The 14,111-nt window shown below is 45.4% G+C and overlaps 1 protein-coding gene across 3 annotated transcripts in view; it reads left to right on the top strand.

The window, feature by feature from the left end:
* Positions 1 to 11,107, top strand: part of ADARB2 (adenosine deaminase RNA specific B2 (inactive)) — a 310,817-nt gene extending 299,710 nt beyond the window's left edge. For all 3 annotated transcript variants that reach the window (XM_084507932.1, XM_084507931.1, XM_084507933.1), the window contains 3 exons: positions 196 to 377; positions 5,760 to 5,938; positions 8,881 to 11,107. In XM_084507932.1, the coding sequence (XP_084364058.1) occupies positions 196 to 377; positions 5,760 to 5,938; positions 8,881 to 9,057 (538 nt within the window). In that variant the 3' untranslated portion in view covers positions 9,058 to 11,107. The remainder of the gene's footprint in view (positions 1 to 195; positions 378 to 5,759; positions 5,939 to 8,880) is intronic.
* Positions 11,108 to 14,111: the final 3,004 nt, after the last annotated feature.

Here is a 14,111-nt window from a genome sequence, read left to right as displayed (position 1 = left end):
GTGGGGAGAATCAGTCCTACGGGAGTATAATAAACCATCAGCACAGTGCTTCATGCATGATAGGACAAGGACAGGAATGGTTTCACCCCTCATCCCTCCAATCCATGTATTGGCCTTTGCTGATTTTCCCAGGACTGCTCTCTTGTGGCCATTCCTCCACCCATGTGTTTTCTCTCTCCCGAATTTCTTTTCTAGGTGGAACATCCTTGGGCTCCAAGGCGCACTCCTCAGCTCCTTCATCGAACCCATGTACTTGCACAGCATCATTGTGGGAAGCCTCTGTCACACTGGTCACCTTTCCCGGGTAATGAGCCATAGAATAGAAGACATTGGTCAGCTGCCAGCTTCATACCGGCGCAATCAGCTGCTTCTCAGTGGTAAGTGAACACCTGCCTGCAAGACAAACGAGCCCCTCTCCCACTGCTAATTGCTTAGGTCACTAACAGGAAAGTTTACATATTTGTGAGTAAATGATTAGCCCGTGCCGCCTTTTTTCCTGCGAGTATGAATTTGTAGAATGAAGAAGCGTGCTTTTAAATTCAGTGACCATGAAAACGATTAGTAGTGGATATAAGCCAACTAGGAAACCTGTCAATACACTAACTGGGAAAAAGTTATTCATAATAAAATATATATATATATATTATTTTTTTTTAAAGGAGGTGGAACTGTTCAGTACATTTTAGTTTTAAGTCTTTCATCCTGCTCTCCCACACCCAGAGAGGGTACAAAGGTTTGGGGTCAGGAGAAGCAGTCCTCACATCTCTGGACCCATGCATGCAACCCCCAACCAGTGCCCCTTAGTTGGAGCCCTGCTCCTTCACCAGTCGTACTCAGAGCAGATGGCTCAGAGAAGGACTGTGGGTTCATGCAGGGGTCCCTGCCTGCTTAGGACACCTCCTGGAGGCATTTCTGCTCCCTACTGAGGCTGCTGCCAGTTGTGCGAGCAGCTTGGTGGTTCCCAGCTATTATTTGGGCTTCTTCCATCGCCACCACTTCTTTCCAGCCCTTCTCCCTGCCCCAGGTCTCTGATCCTTTCTTCTTCATCTCTCCCCATCTCCACCACAGATTATTTAACCCCCAGCCAGGCAGCAGTTGCCCAGCCTCACCCCAGCAAAGTCTCACAGTCCTGAATGCCTTTCAGATCCCCATGAGGCATGTGAGTGTAAGGACACTAGCTCTGCACAATCAGACCTTTATTTTGCTCTTAGACGCTGATAACTTTTTCAGGAGGATTCACTGAGACACCGGTACAATGTCAGGAGTACAGAGATGGGAGGTTGGGATGCTTTAGTGGGGTGTAACATTGCCTTTCATAGCCCTCTAGGTCCTGAAGTCATGGAAATTGTTATTTTACCCCTTTATCTATTTCTTGTTTTTTGTTTTTTGTTTTTTTCTTTTTCTTTTTCTGTGTCCTTGTGACAGAATTAGTTTAGCTGAGGCAGAAGTGATAGTTTAGCCACTGGGGAAATTCTCAGGTTCTGTGTGGTTTTGTACATCTGGTAAGTGTAATATGCATGTACGTGTTATAAGGTGAATAGGTCAAAAGGCTTATCTTGTTTGAACAGCTTATCTCAATTTTTAACTCTTCAGTGCAGCTAGCCAAAGCCTGTGTAATGCAAGTATGAGGAAACTGTGCTCCACACTCCTCGTCCTCCTCCGTGTCCCTCCTGCCCTGGTCCAGCCTGGGCACCACTCAGCCCCCTCTTCCCACACCATGCCATGGGAGGGAGGAAGGAAAAACTTCTCCATTTCCCAAACCTGGATGTTATTTTGCTAACACACCCCTGCTTTCAGGAGGCATCTGCATCTCCCACCGGGGAAGCAGTTTGCATCCCATGCCACTTCTGCCAGCCCTAGGTCATTGCAAGCCCACCCATGTGTTAAGATCAAAATCACACCCAGCCTGACCCGTTGGAGGACTGAAAACACAACAAGGGATTTAACCACAGAATAGCCATTGTTTGGCTGGGTTGGACTTGCAGAGAAGACATAATTGCTCAAGTGTGTGTTTACATCTGTAAGTAATTGCCAGAGATTTCAGGGCAGTTAGAAGTGCATCAAAGGGGCACTGGTGGCACTCCAAGTAGTTGCATGCTTCGTGGCTGGCTTCCTCCTTCCCTGAGACTGCTGTTTGAAAAAGCTTTTGCTTTGCTTTCAGAAGTGTTTGTAGGTTTTCTTCAGCCTAGGAGAAGCAGTGGGAGGAATCTGTCTCTCTCTGTCTGCATTGTTTTTGTCTCTAAAGCCATTATTTGTAATCTTCCCTCCCCCACAAGTCCCGGGGAGCCCACACTGCAGCCCTGCTTAGAACTTACATCACTGAGCCTTGTGCTGCATTTCTCTTAGCCGGAAAACTGTGCTGACAACATATTCAGTGACTGTGGGAATGACCACCTACCAAAAGCCATACCGAATTCATTAAACACCAAACCACAGCAACCTTGACCAGGCTATTCCACCTCCCTCTCCCCTCCCTGGGATCAGACCAGCTGGGGATTTTAAATTGCAGGAGATCTCCAATTATAAGGAGACCAATTATTTTGGCTCTTCATCGTAATGCTACAAGCATTTCAGTGGAGAGAAGAGTCATACTGTGTGATGAGATATCGTGAAATATCTCCTTGGCCCCACAGATAAATAATCAGTGAGCTTTTCTACTCATAGTAGTCCCAGACAGATGGAAATCCTTTCATTCACTGGAATTACTCTTGGGTGTATGGTTTAGAAGAAAGAAAAACACTGTTTAATTTTTATTTCTCTTTCTCTTAAGACTGAGGCCGTTATAAAGGGTATAGCGAAGAGGCATGAGGCTTTGCTAGGAGGGAGAGGAGAATGAGAATAGATTTCATTTCATATCCCACAATGCTCAAGTTCGTATTGTTTGTACAAAGACTTTTCTTTTCCTTCAAGTTCCTACAGTCTCCTATTGTACTCTTTGTTGTGTTGGTTTTAAGGAGGATGTTTTACATAAAGGAGAGAAAATGATCTAGATTATTTGGGAGTTACCTTTCAAACAAAGTCAGAACAATTACTTGTCAAAAGGAAAACTTGAAGAAAAATGTTACAAAAAGGATCAAAAACAGCAATCACAGAATATATCCAGGTCTGCCATCCCATTCGCGTCTGGCATGAGTCTCATAGTGTTTGCTTTGAAGCCTCTTCTCTTGCATTCAGACAACGATGTGAAAATATCTTCCACTTAGCTAAATATGTATACTGACATATGATAACTGGGAAGAAAAAGTGTGAAAGCAGAACTGGCACTTTCCAGGCATAGTGCAAGCCCCCTGCTCTCATGGACACCCACCAGGAGCAGAGGGAGGTCTGGGGCTGGACGTGGAACGGGTGTACAGCCCACACCTCCCCACTGATGGGCACCCACAGCCTGCTCTGGCCCCAGTGCCACCTTTCCATTTCCTCTGCACAGTTTTTTTCACGGCCTTTTTACTGATTTTGTGACCCATGGCAGCTTCTCACAGGAGGGTGTTTGCTATCGCATTTTTTGGCACTCATTCTTTTTGGGTGCTATCTTGGCAGAGCCGATGTGTAGTGTCAAACAGCAGATTTTGATCTGTTTGCATCTTGTTCTGTACAGAGGCGTTTCAATAGCTCCAGGAGCTATCTGATTTCCAGGCTTTCAGTTTATAGTCTGTTGCCTAGGTGAACTGGAATCTTAGATGCAGACTGATCTGCTATCTCAGGTGAAAAAAAAAAAAATGAACGAGGTATTAATACACCATGAATGTGTTTACAAATCCTGGGTGAGGTTATGATTTAGCTGTAATTCTCTTCTACACGGCAATGAGTTTGGTCCCAGTGAATGAGCTGATTTCTGCAGTTCCAGCTTTGCCACCAGTACAAAGTGGATGTGCCATATATTCTTTTCCCTTCACTGGCCACCTTTCTCTCACTGTGTGTGCTCAGTTCTGCCAGGCTCTTGCAGCTCCCTCCCAGGGCAGAAGGGACCACGGTGGAAGGAGCAGACAGGGAGCACATCCCTCACTGACATTGCAAAAGGGCCATGGGCAGGAGCTGCCATGGAGGCAGCATCCCCATCGCCACCAGCCCTGCATAGCTCTCCTCCTCCATCACAGTCCCTCTCAGGTGCCTACTGAACTCACCATGTTTAGAGGTGGTGGCAGATGCCTTGTTTCTACCAGTCCCCATCTCCTCCCACATCATCCACTGCCCAAATTGTCCAACCTATTTGGACAGCCTCAGATTGCTCCATCTTTTCCAGCTTGGGAAGCTCCAGATGTTAACTGTCTGCTCCCAGAAGCACTAATGAGCAGGGCAAAGCAGAGCTCACTCCTGTACTGGAAAATAAAATACACACTTTATTCCTCTTATCTCCTCACAAAGACTCATCTTTTCCTGGTTCCAGGTAAGAGAAGAGGGAAAGAGGTAGACATCATGAAAAGGATGATGTACAGTAAATGGTTACAAAGGGTTAGGAATACACCTAATTAACAATAACTCCATCACACAGACATCCACAGCTGACCTTCTGGCCACCCTCCATTATAGCCAAGGGAGATCTCACCCACGTAGGCTCTGTAGTGGACTGCAGAGTGTTATCAGATGTCCAAAACTGGCCACGTGAATGACACAGAGGTCATTCAGTCACCACAGGCAACTGAAAACATCATCACTATAACAGTCTGGAAGTAAAGATGTATCACACTTAAGCATGTCCGAAATACTGCCATGGTGACTTTAACTAGATCTTGAAGAAATTGTCACATCCTGCAGGGTAGGAATCTTGCAGGCAGAAACAATGTGAGGAGTTGTTTTATGTGCTGGTCTGTGATGTCAACATGATCTTCATTAACTTGGATATAATAATCTCTCTGTGGTGCTGGAATGCATGATTCATATTTTCTTATCCCCCATTTATATCACCTATGATCAAGAGTACCCATCATAGAGAAGGTCCCCACAATTGATAAATACACCAGACCAGGAAAAGCACACTTGAAGTAATTCATGGCAAAAGCATTTTGTTTAGTTCCTTTAAAAAATGGTCATCCCTTTAAAGCCTTCCCAGAAGATTTCATTCAACAACCATGACACTACTGTCAACACCATACATTACAAACTGAGAGAGTGAGAGCTGGGGTTGTTCAGCCTGGAGAAGAGAAGGCTCCAGGGAGACCTCACAGTGGCCTTCCAGTACCTAAAGGGGCCTACAGGAAAGCTGGGGAGGCACTCTTTGTCAGGGGGTGCAGTGGTAGGACAAGGAGGAATGGTTTTAAACTGAAAGAGGGTAGGTTTAGGTTAGATATAAGGAAGAAATCCTTTACTCAGAGGGTGGTGAGGTACAGGAAGAGGTTGCCCAGTGAAGCTGTGGATGCCCCATCCCTGGAAATGTTCAAGGCCAGGCTGGATGGGGCTTTGAGCAACCTGGTTTGGTGGGAGGTGTCCCTGCCCATGGCAGGGGGGTTGGAACTGGATGGTCCTTAAAGTCCCTTTGGATCTAAACCATTCTATGATTTTATAATTCAATATAATTCAATATAATTTTATAATTCTTTCCTCAGGCTAACAAAAGGTTTGTCTGCCACGTAGGAAAAGCTCTATAGGAATTGCACGTTCTCTCTCTAGGGTGCTCAGACCAGTCACATTTAACCAGTGGTGACAAGAGCACATGCAATGCATTCACCCGAGGATGTCGCATGTGCCGCAGTGAATGACCAAACATTCTCATCCTCTTAAGGTTTGGGGCTCTGGGTGTTACTGATGTCCTTCTCTCCTGCCAGGGGTTAGTCATGCTGATGCTCGTCAGCCTGGAAAATCTCCTGGCTTCAGTGTGAACTGGATTGTGGGGAATGCCGACCTGGAGGTTATCAACGCCACAACGGGGAAGAGGAACTGCGGGAGCCCCTCACGGCTCTGCAAGCACATGTTCTTCGCTCGGTGGGCAAAGCTTCATGGCAAGGTAAGCCTGACACAATTGAACATTGCTGCCCATCACACATGGTCTAGTCCTTACCTAGGAGTCAGCCCTGTCTTGGCAATCTCATGGTAAGAGACCCTGTGGGGTCAGCTGCAGTAGCTGAGAGCACAAAGAAAGCCAGCAGCAGAAACCCAGGCAGGTTTGAAGAGCAGATGGGTGTTCTGGCTCTTCATGGCACTGGAGCCAAGCTCCAATGAGCAGTGAAAAGCCAAGACAGTGCTGAGTGTCCACACAAGCAGAACTGGGGATTTTTTATGTCTTACCCCAAGTATCTCTTTGTCTCCAAGGGAAGTGTTGAACTCACCAAGTCTCAGAGGCCTGAGGGATGTATTTGTCATTGTCCTGGAGGCATCTGAATCACTTCATGGCCTACACAAGGATTTAGACTTTAGGATTTAAACTGCTCCCTGTCTCACCCAAGTTGACTGATGGAAGCAGGTGCTATGGATTGCCCATTCCCCTCTCCTTCCCCACTCCCCCAGATGAGTTATTTAATATTGATAAATCCATGCAATGACACACCTACTTGTCACAAGGTGAAGGCTCTCTGATTTCATTACACTCAGCAGCAGTACAACCTAATGGCATTAAAACTACAAGCTGTATTAGTTAACATAGCCGCCAGCCTTCAACAGCCCCACTTTCTCTAGGAAAGATGGCCATCAGCTCCCCTCATTTGAAATGGTACCATGGTCAGCCTACCTTTACACTTCACTTTAGTTTCCACAGACAGGAGACAGTGGCAGGTCAGATGGATGGCCGAAAACTAGAAGGTGGAGCTTAGGGATGTAGGAAATGTAGGAAGAAGCCTGGTATGGAATAAGGAAATGAAAGCAAGTAGGGTTTGGGCAAGAAAGGAGAGTGATATGGAGTGGGAAGCAGGGAGCAACCACCTCCTGCCAGGACTGGGTGGTGCCTCAAATCCTTCCTCTTGTTGACAGGTGGGAAACATGAAGCCGAGGAGATTTGAGTATGAACATTTTGAAACAGAAATGGGCCTAACAAAAAAAAAGAACATTTTCTGCATTCAGGCTCCAAACCAACCCAGGGAAAAGGGGTGTTTTTAAAAGTAATTTCAAGCCAGTGTTGTTATTTTACATGAATAGGATTTGGCAATTTATCAGGGAGTACATTGTCTCCTGAATGCTTGTATGAGGCATTTTTCTGTCATTATTCCTAGTTCTGAAGTCACTGTTTCTCCTCTTGCCTGACCTTTCAAGGAGGTGCTGGTGGAGGCAGGGACTAAGGCAGCAAGCCTGACCCTGCCACCTCCAGGAGGAGCAGCAGGAAAAAAGCACTGTCTCTCCAGCCCTCCTCCTTTCACTGCTGTAATGTTATTTTGCTATAATGAGGCTTGTCCAGAATCATCCTATAGTTCATGTAGGGTGAGAGAAAATGAGGACAAGACAAAAATGATTTTACTAAGTGTCCAAATCTTTTTCCTATGGGGAAATTAATGGGAAAGAACAAGGCAGAATGATTGCAGGGAAGTCTACAGCCACTTCCACCACCAAGGTCATCCAAGAAGGCATAAGGACAGGTATGGTGGGGAGGTGTAAGGATGAGCCCAAAGGGCTTGTTCTGCTCTGCAGGACACCCGGGTAAAGGAGTCTGACAGGACTCATCCATACCAAGCAGTAACAGAGACCTAGAGGCTGGGGACAGCAGAAGGGACCAGCCTGGGCTTCATGCCCTGTGCCCTGTCACCATGTGGTGACACGGGTCCTGACCAGGCATGGGACAGGAGGTGAAGCACACTCCAACTGCTACCCAAAATGGAGGGATCCTCACAGGAACAAATCCCGGGACAAGCCTATGGCAGGGCCGTAGCCAGTTTGCAGCCCATGTACCCCCAGCTGGAGCATCGCCCTCCCTCGCTGGCTGGGCCTACACACCCCAGGGCTGAGCAGGCCCGTTCTGTGTGCCCAGATGGCACCAAGCGAAGCAGAGCAGCTCATTTCAGGCTGTGTGTTCCTGTGGACTTTTCCTGCAGTCCCTCTTTCAGCATTTCTGCTTTTTACAGAGAAGGAAAGCAGTGTTGATTGCTCGCCAAGGCTGTGCTTTGACAGTGTTTTTTCCTACAGGGTGCTATTTCCCTGGCTTGTAAGCGTTGGACTTTCACCTGCCTTCTAGCTTTAAGGCATTTTCCAGATTTCAGTTTCTTTCGTATAATGTCAAAGACTCACCACTGCTTTGGTGCTGTTAAGGCATTGGCAGGTCAGAGAAGGTTTTCTGCTTGGTCCTTGTGAAAACAGAGGGTGCGTACTGCTGTGTGCGTGCTTGGGGCCATGAGGGCTGCAGGTGGCCGTCTGTCTGTCAGCACAGCGCTTGCTTTGCTGTCCTGCACCAGCCTCCTTCCCTCCAGCACCACCACAGATCCTGACACTGATTTCTGCCCCATCCCAGGCAGGTTTCACAGCATTTCTGACAGTAACAGATTAAAGAAGGGAAAGGGAGGGTGCAGCAGGAGACTCTCCTCCTGCAGCCTCCTAGTGTTACTTTGAAGCCCTGAGCTACTGGGGTAACCTGTGTGCATTCTTTAAAGATTCCGAGACAAGATTTTTCTCTTTCTTTTCTAAAAATCATTCTAACCGAGAGGCAGATGTTTGCCACTGCAAAGCACACTAAGATTTGCTGATGATGATGCCCACTCCAAGGCAAAGCTGTTTACCTCATTCCTCTTTGCAACGGTTTGAAACAGTGTCATGGGCATTCATTGCTTTCCTGTTGTTTTTGGTTTTTTTTGCTGTTGTCGTTGTTAAACCAAAAGCAAACACACAAAGCACAGTGATAGTTTGTTTGTTGCTTATGAAATGTAGACAGGAAGATTATACGGCTACTGAAGCCTCCTGTTTCTTTTGGCTCATGGGTTGATTTTTTTATTATTATTTCATTTTTCCTCTTCTCTGACTCTTGTTCTGCAGCTGAGCACACGAACACCAAGCCATGGAGACATGCCATCGGTGTACAGCGAGGCGAAGCTGGTGGCTCAGACGTACCAGTCTGTCAAGCAGCAGCTGTTTAAAGCGTTTCAGAAAGCCGGTCTGGGCACCTGGGTGAAGAAACCCCCAGAGCAAGATCAGTTCCTACTAACTGTGTAAATCACTCGAGACCTTTGCTATGTGACCAGATCAAATCAGCTGGAGAGGAGGCTAGGCAGGATGCATGAGCCGAGAGAATTGAAACAGCTTGGTATTTAATAGCAAACTCCATGGGAATATTTTCTTTTGATTCTGTATTGGAAATACACAAATATAAATGTGTATGATGCACTGAAGTCGACTTTAGAAAACTGCTTTTTAACGACCCCTTCCCAAGAATGTACCTGCCCAAATAATAATGCCAATCCCACAAAGATTCTGCTTTTCATAGTTTATTGCTGTTGGTATTAACAATTTGAGGCATTAGCAGGCCACCTGGCTGATCCCAAATAGAGTTTGTTTTCCCTCACACAATCAGTGCAAGAGTTGTCACCGAATAACAGAAAATAGTACACAGAGATGGAAGTACCCCAGGCACACGGCAGGTCTCTGAGCATCCATAATCATCCACCAAAAAAAAAAAAACAAACAAACAAACAAACAAAAAAGCGTCTAACCTCTATGCAAAAATCACCCAGCTCGCTGCCTAAATCTGTGAGAAAGAATTTGGGCCTTGAAGATATGCAGCATTTTTAAACTGATTCCCACTGCTGGCTCTGAGCACAATGCCAGACACTGGCTTTCCCTTGGTGTTTACATTTATTCCCTCTGGCGCCGTGGCCAAACTACTTCCCACCAAATTTTCAATTCTGGCCATGAATTTTGCACACTGCAAATTTTAATTATCTGAGCCCAGTTCATCCCGCGTGACCTTTAGGCACCAACGGGGAGCAGGGCCACCTGGGTTTCCCTCAGCCTGCACCGCAGGGCAGATGCTCTCCTCTGTCCACCCCTACACTGCTCTGCCAGGGCTGGGGGTGAGGACCGCTCTGCCCCAAATCAGTCAGGCTGAAGCCAGCACCCAGAGCCTCAGACCACAAAGATGCCAAGGGTCCACCACTTTAAATTGAGTCATTATGAGCTCAGGATGCTCCCTACAGCTGAAAAATCGCTGGGTTGGGTAGCCACAACTGAGACATCCCAAACTAGACAGCACGTTTGATACTTGTCTCTTTCCTGCCTCCGTTTCTCCATCTGTTAAATGGGGATAATAATACTTACCTGCTTCATGTCTGAAGAACTTGGCAGGAGAAAATTTCTCTGGTCAGATACACCAACAGTGTAAGGTGCAGTCACTCTTACAGTGGGTTTCACCTCGGCACATAATCCAGTTGATGGAGGTGCGGTAGGTACAACTATGAGCTTGGGTAAGATCTTACTCAATGCAAGAGTTTCCAGATTCTATTTCTGTATAAATGGCAAGTATTATTATTATTATTATTATTATTATTCATCTGCTGCCTGAAAATCAGGTGTTTTTTTCAGTTAGGAGATGAGTAACAACTAACAGCTAAACATCTCCTTCATAACTGTGGCTGGGTTTAATATTATCTCAGCTTCAAACCATCCCAAACTTAATCAGAAGGCAGAAGATACTGTCATGGGAGAACTGAGCTTTGATAGTCCCACTGGAGAACCTTCAAATGCCCTGTATATTTCTTTAAACATTTTTTGTTTTGTTTTGTTTTTAAATGACAGAATTTGCGGGTATATAACTACTTTTTTTCTTTTTATTCCTGTGATTCTCTTGAAATCTGTATATAACATGCTGCTACTGATTTGTGATAATTGTCTTGGTATTTTCTCAGAACTGTCAAGCTGAGTTACTTTTCAAACAACATAAGGCTCATATTTTTCCATGTAATTTCCTTTACACGGGAAACTGTTCCTATCAATAAAGATAGATGCTCTTTGTATAGGGTTTATCATGTTTGGAGAGCCATATACAGTAAATACATTGTTTATTGATGCCCACAATAGAATAGCTACAGTATTTTGATGAGATTTTATTTTTAGATTATAAACTACAAGATGTATCTATAGTGTCTTGTATAAAAACAATTGTGATAAATTAGAATTTTTAAATTAGATAAAAGAAAGCTCTCCCCTTCCAGAAACCTTTTCAACAAAATAATACATTCCATATTAACTACCAAAAATATTAAAAAAAAAAAAAAAAAAAAAAAAACTTAGAGTAGAAATAGTAAAAAAAAAAAAAAAGAGAGAGAAAAAAAAGAGAGAGACATGTCAGTAATGGAAGCATTTTGTAGTAACCACTTTGTCAATGCTTTGACCACTTTGTCAGGAATTCTGATTAGAGCTCGGAATATTTCTAACGTCTCCTGAAGCTTCCCGCTACCTTCACGTGGTCCTTTCCTCCAACACAGCCATTGCTGCTGCAGCTGCCCTGCAAATCCTGGGCAGCAAAGGCACACGGGGGTGGTGGGAGGGCTCGTGGTCAGTCCCATGACTGGTGGGGCAGGAGATGCTGCTGGTGATGCCAGCAGTGGTGGTCCCAGGGGCTTCAGCTGCTCCCACCAAGAGAGGGGAGCCACTGGGCAACCAGAGAGGAGGACCAGGACTCTAGCAGAGACCCGTATGACATGGGGAAGCATGTCTTCTACTTTTCCTCTTCAAGTTAGTCTTTACCTAGCACACAAAAGACCTCAAAGGCTCCTCCTTACATCTCCCTGCCCTCATCTGCCCTCTTCCAGCCCTGGCACGACATCAGCTTGCTAAGGTGACAACAAAATGCCATGCCTGGTTATTCCTATGGACAAAAAGAGAAGTGTGGTGAGATTGAATTATCCTTTGTTGCAAGAAATACCTAAACCTAATCTTGGCTTCAGCTGCCAGAACAAATCTAGCGGTGGGGATCGAACTGAGCCCCTGCTGCAGGCAGGCACCAGCCGATCCCTTTGAAGGCAGTGGAGTTGCACCTGCCTGCACTAGGGTTGAATGTGACCTTAGATGTCTACTTCTTCTCGTTATGTGCAGCGACAGAGTGTGGTGGGACCACCTCCCAGAAGCACGCATGACCTACAATGCAGCATTTCCTGAAGCAAAGGAAAACTCGCTCAGTAGTAACTCTTTAGCGAAGATTTCTGTACATAACACGCATGAGTGAATGGCAATACTGTACTAATGGATGTACATTTGTAATATTTGTAAAAAAGAAAAAGAAACAAAAAAGACAACAAGAGAAAATAAATCCGAATTTACTTATGTGAATTTGCTGCTAAGTTCTGTAAATGCACTTCAGTGATACCTGATAAGTGAATGTTTCTGTTAAGTGAATAAAATGACAAGTAAAATTGTTCTTTCGATGTTTGTTGACCATTTTTCACAGTGGCTTTGTGCACTTGCACAAACAGATTTTTATCCGTAGGTGCCACAGATCTGCAGACAGTGTGTTCTCACTCAGTTTGGGTTTGGCTGAGCTGGGTCCACCTCTAACTTCATCTTTTCAGGTTACTCTCACACTCCTTGCTTGGGTCATCAGTAGCATTGGCTTCCCCCACAGAAAGGCTTCAGAGGGGCCGTGCTCCAGCTTCAGCCCTGCTCCTGAGCACAGCATGGGCCAGGAAAGGCAAAAGGGGACACGGAGGTGGCAGCCCCACACGTGTCCTCATCCCCATCACCTGGAAGTCTCTGCCAGGGCTTCCCGGCGTGCTGGGAGCCCCCAGCCCACACCTGGGCGCTTTGGCCATGGCTGAGTTCACTGCAGGTGGCTCCCAGCCTGTTTTTGCCTCCAAAAGTAGCTGCTAGTGCCCGACCATGGCAAACACTCTAACGCGATTTGGCTGACGAAAACAACTACAAAGCAGTCATTAGGGTAAATTATATGGATGGATTCTGTGTTTAATCTCATTAAGTTTAAAGGCTAAATACCAGAACTGCATTTAAAACTTTACAGGCATACATCCCGGCCTCGTCAGGCACAGTTATTTCTTTTCCAACTGTATATTGGAAAAACAACAACATAAAACATGAACAAGCTGATATATCGGCTAATAGAGGGCTTCGGAGAAGTGCCTGTTTCTCAAATAAAATAAATAAGTCCTTCTGCTGCAGTTAAACCTTGATAGCCATGCTTGTGTGTGGAAGAATGAAATAGCAATTTAAGAGCTTTTTAAGCCTTTTGATTCATTACTGTTGTGCCTACTTTCCAGCCTTTAGACCTGGTTACTTTGGTTAGTTTCAGCCTGATCATGTGGATACACCAGTTTAGCTGGAAATCTGTGTGAAGTCACAGAAAATCTGAGACTTTTTAAAGCACGGTGACAGCCTGGATGCAAAGACACATGCACACACAAAAGACATGCAAGCACATCCACACACACAGATACGTGTTAAGTCTCAGCACTCTGAGACCTCCAGAATAAGTAATTTGGGCTTGGAGAAAGGGGATTAATGATCATCGCCTTTTCAGTGATGAAATAGTTCTGCTCAAATGCTTCATTCAGTCTGGCTTTTCTGGTAATTAAATCCTCCATTAGAGAAGTTTATGTTCTATTTTATCAACTTCCTTTGCGATACAGAATTACTTCCACTAGACCATTAACGCCTTGTTCTGCCCAGAAGAGGAGAAGGTCCTGCTCATTCTCCTTTGGCCCTGAACAGATGCCTTCACAGCAGCGATCACTGAGGAGCCTATATTGCCATGGAAAGGAAGAGGCAGCTCCTTCCTTTACACCCGACAGGACCGAAGCAACCTCCTCTAAAGGCAAATAAAGATGTGAAGAGTGGTATTAGCTGTTGGGTCTGACCAGTCCCCCTCATAGAGACTTGGTGCCCACCACTCCTTCTCTGGGGTCCTCAAAGTCACTCTCAGGCACAGGCTGCACTTCACATACCCACCAAGGATGGAGTTTACCTCTGGTGCCTTTCCCCATCAGCACCACCAGCATAAATACACCCACCCCTGCCTTCCACAGCATATCATTTGCCACAGATTGCTTTTGTTTCGCTTGATTTTAACAAGCTCTTTAAATTGTGCTCTCACTAATCTAGTGTTCAACTCTTAAATCTATAATAAGATACATTTTTACTGTGTATTCTGAAGTAAATTGCTTTTTCTAAGTCAGGCTTTTTCTTATCCTGGCCTCCGTGGTGAAATGAAGCATGTTTAGAAGTAACAACATAATTTACATGGCAGCATACCCTTGACACCA

This window comes from Aythya ferina (assembly GCF_964211825.1).
Source record: "Aythya ferina genome assembly, chromosome: 2".
Lineage (NCBI taxonomy): Eukaryota > Metazoa > Chordata > Aves > Anseriformes > Anatidae > Aythya > Aythya ferina.
Note: the sequence above shows the minus strand (reverse complement) of the source record. Positions and strands in the feature narration are given on the sequence as shown.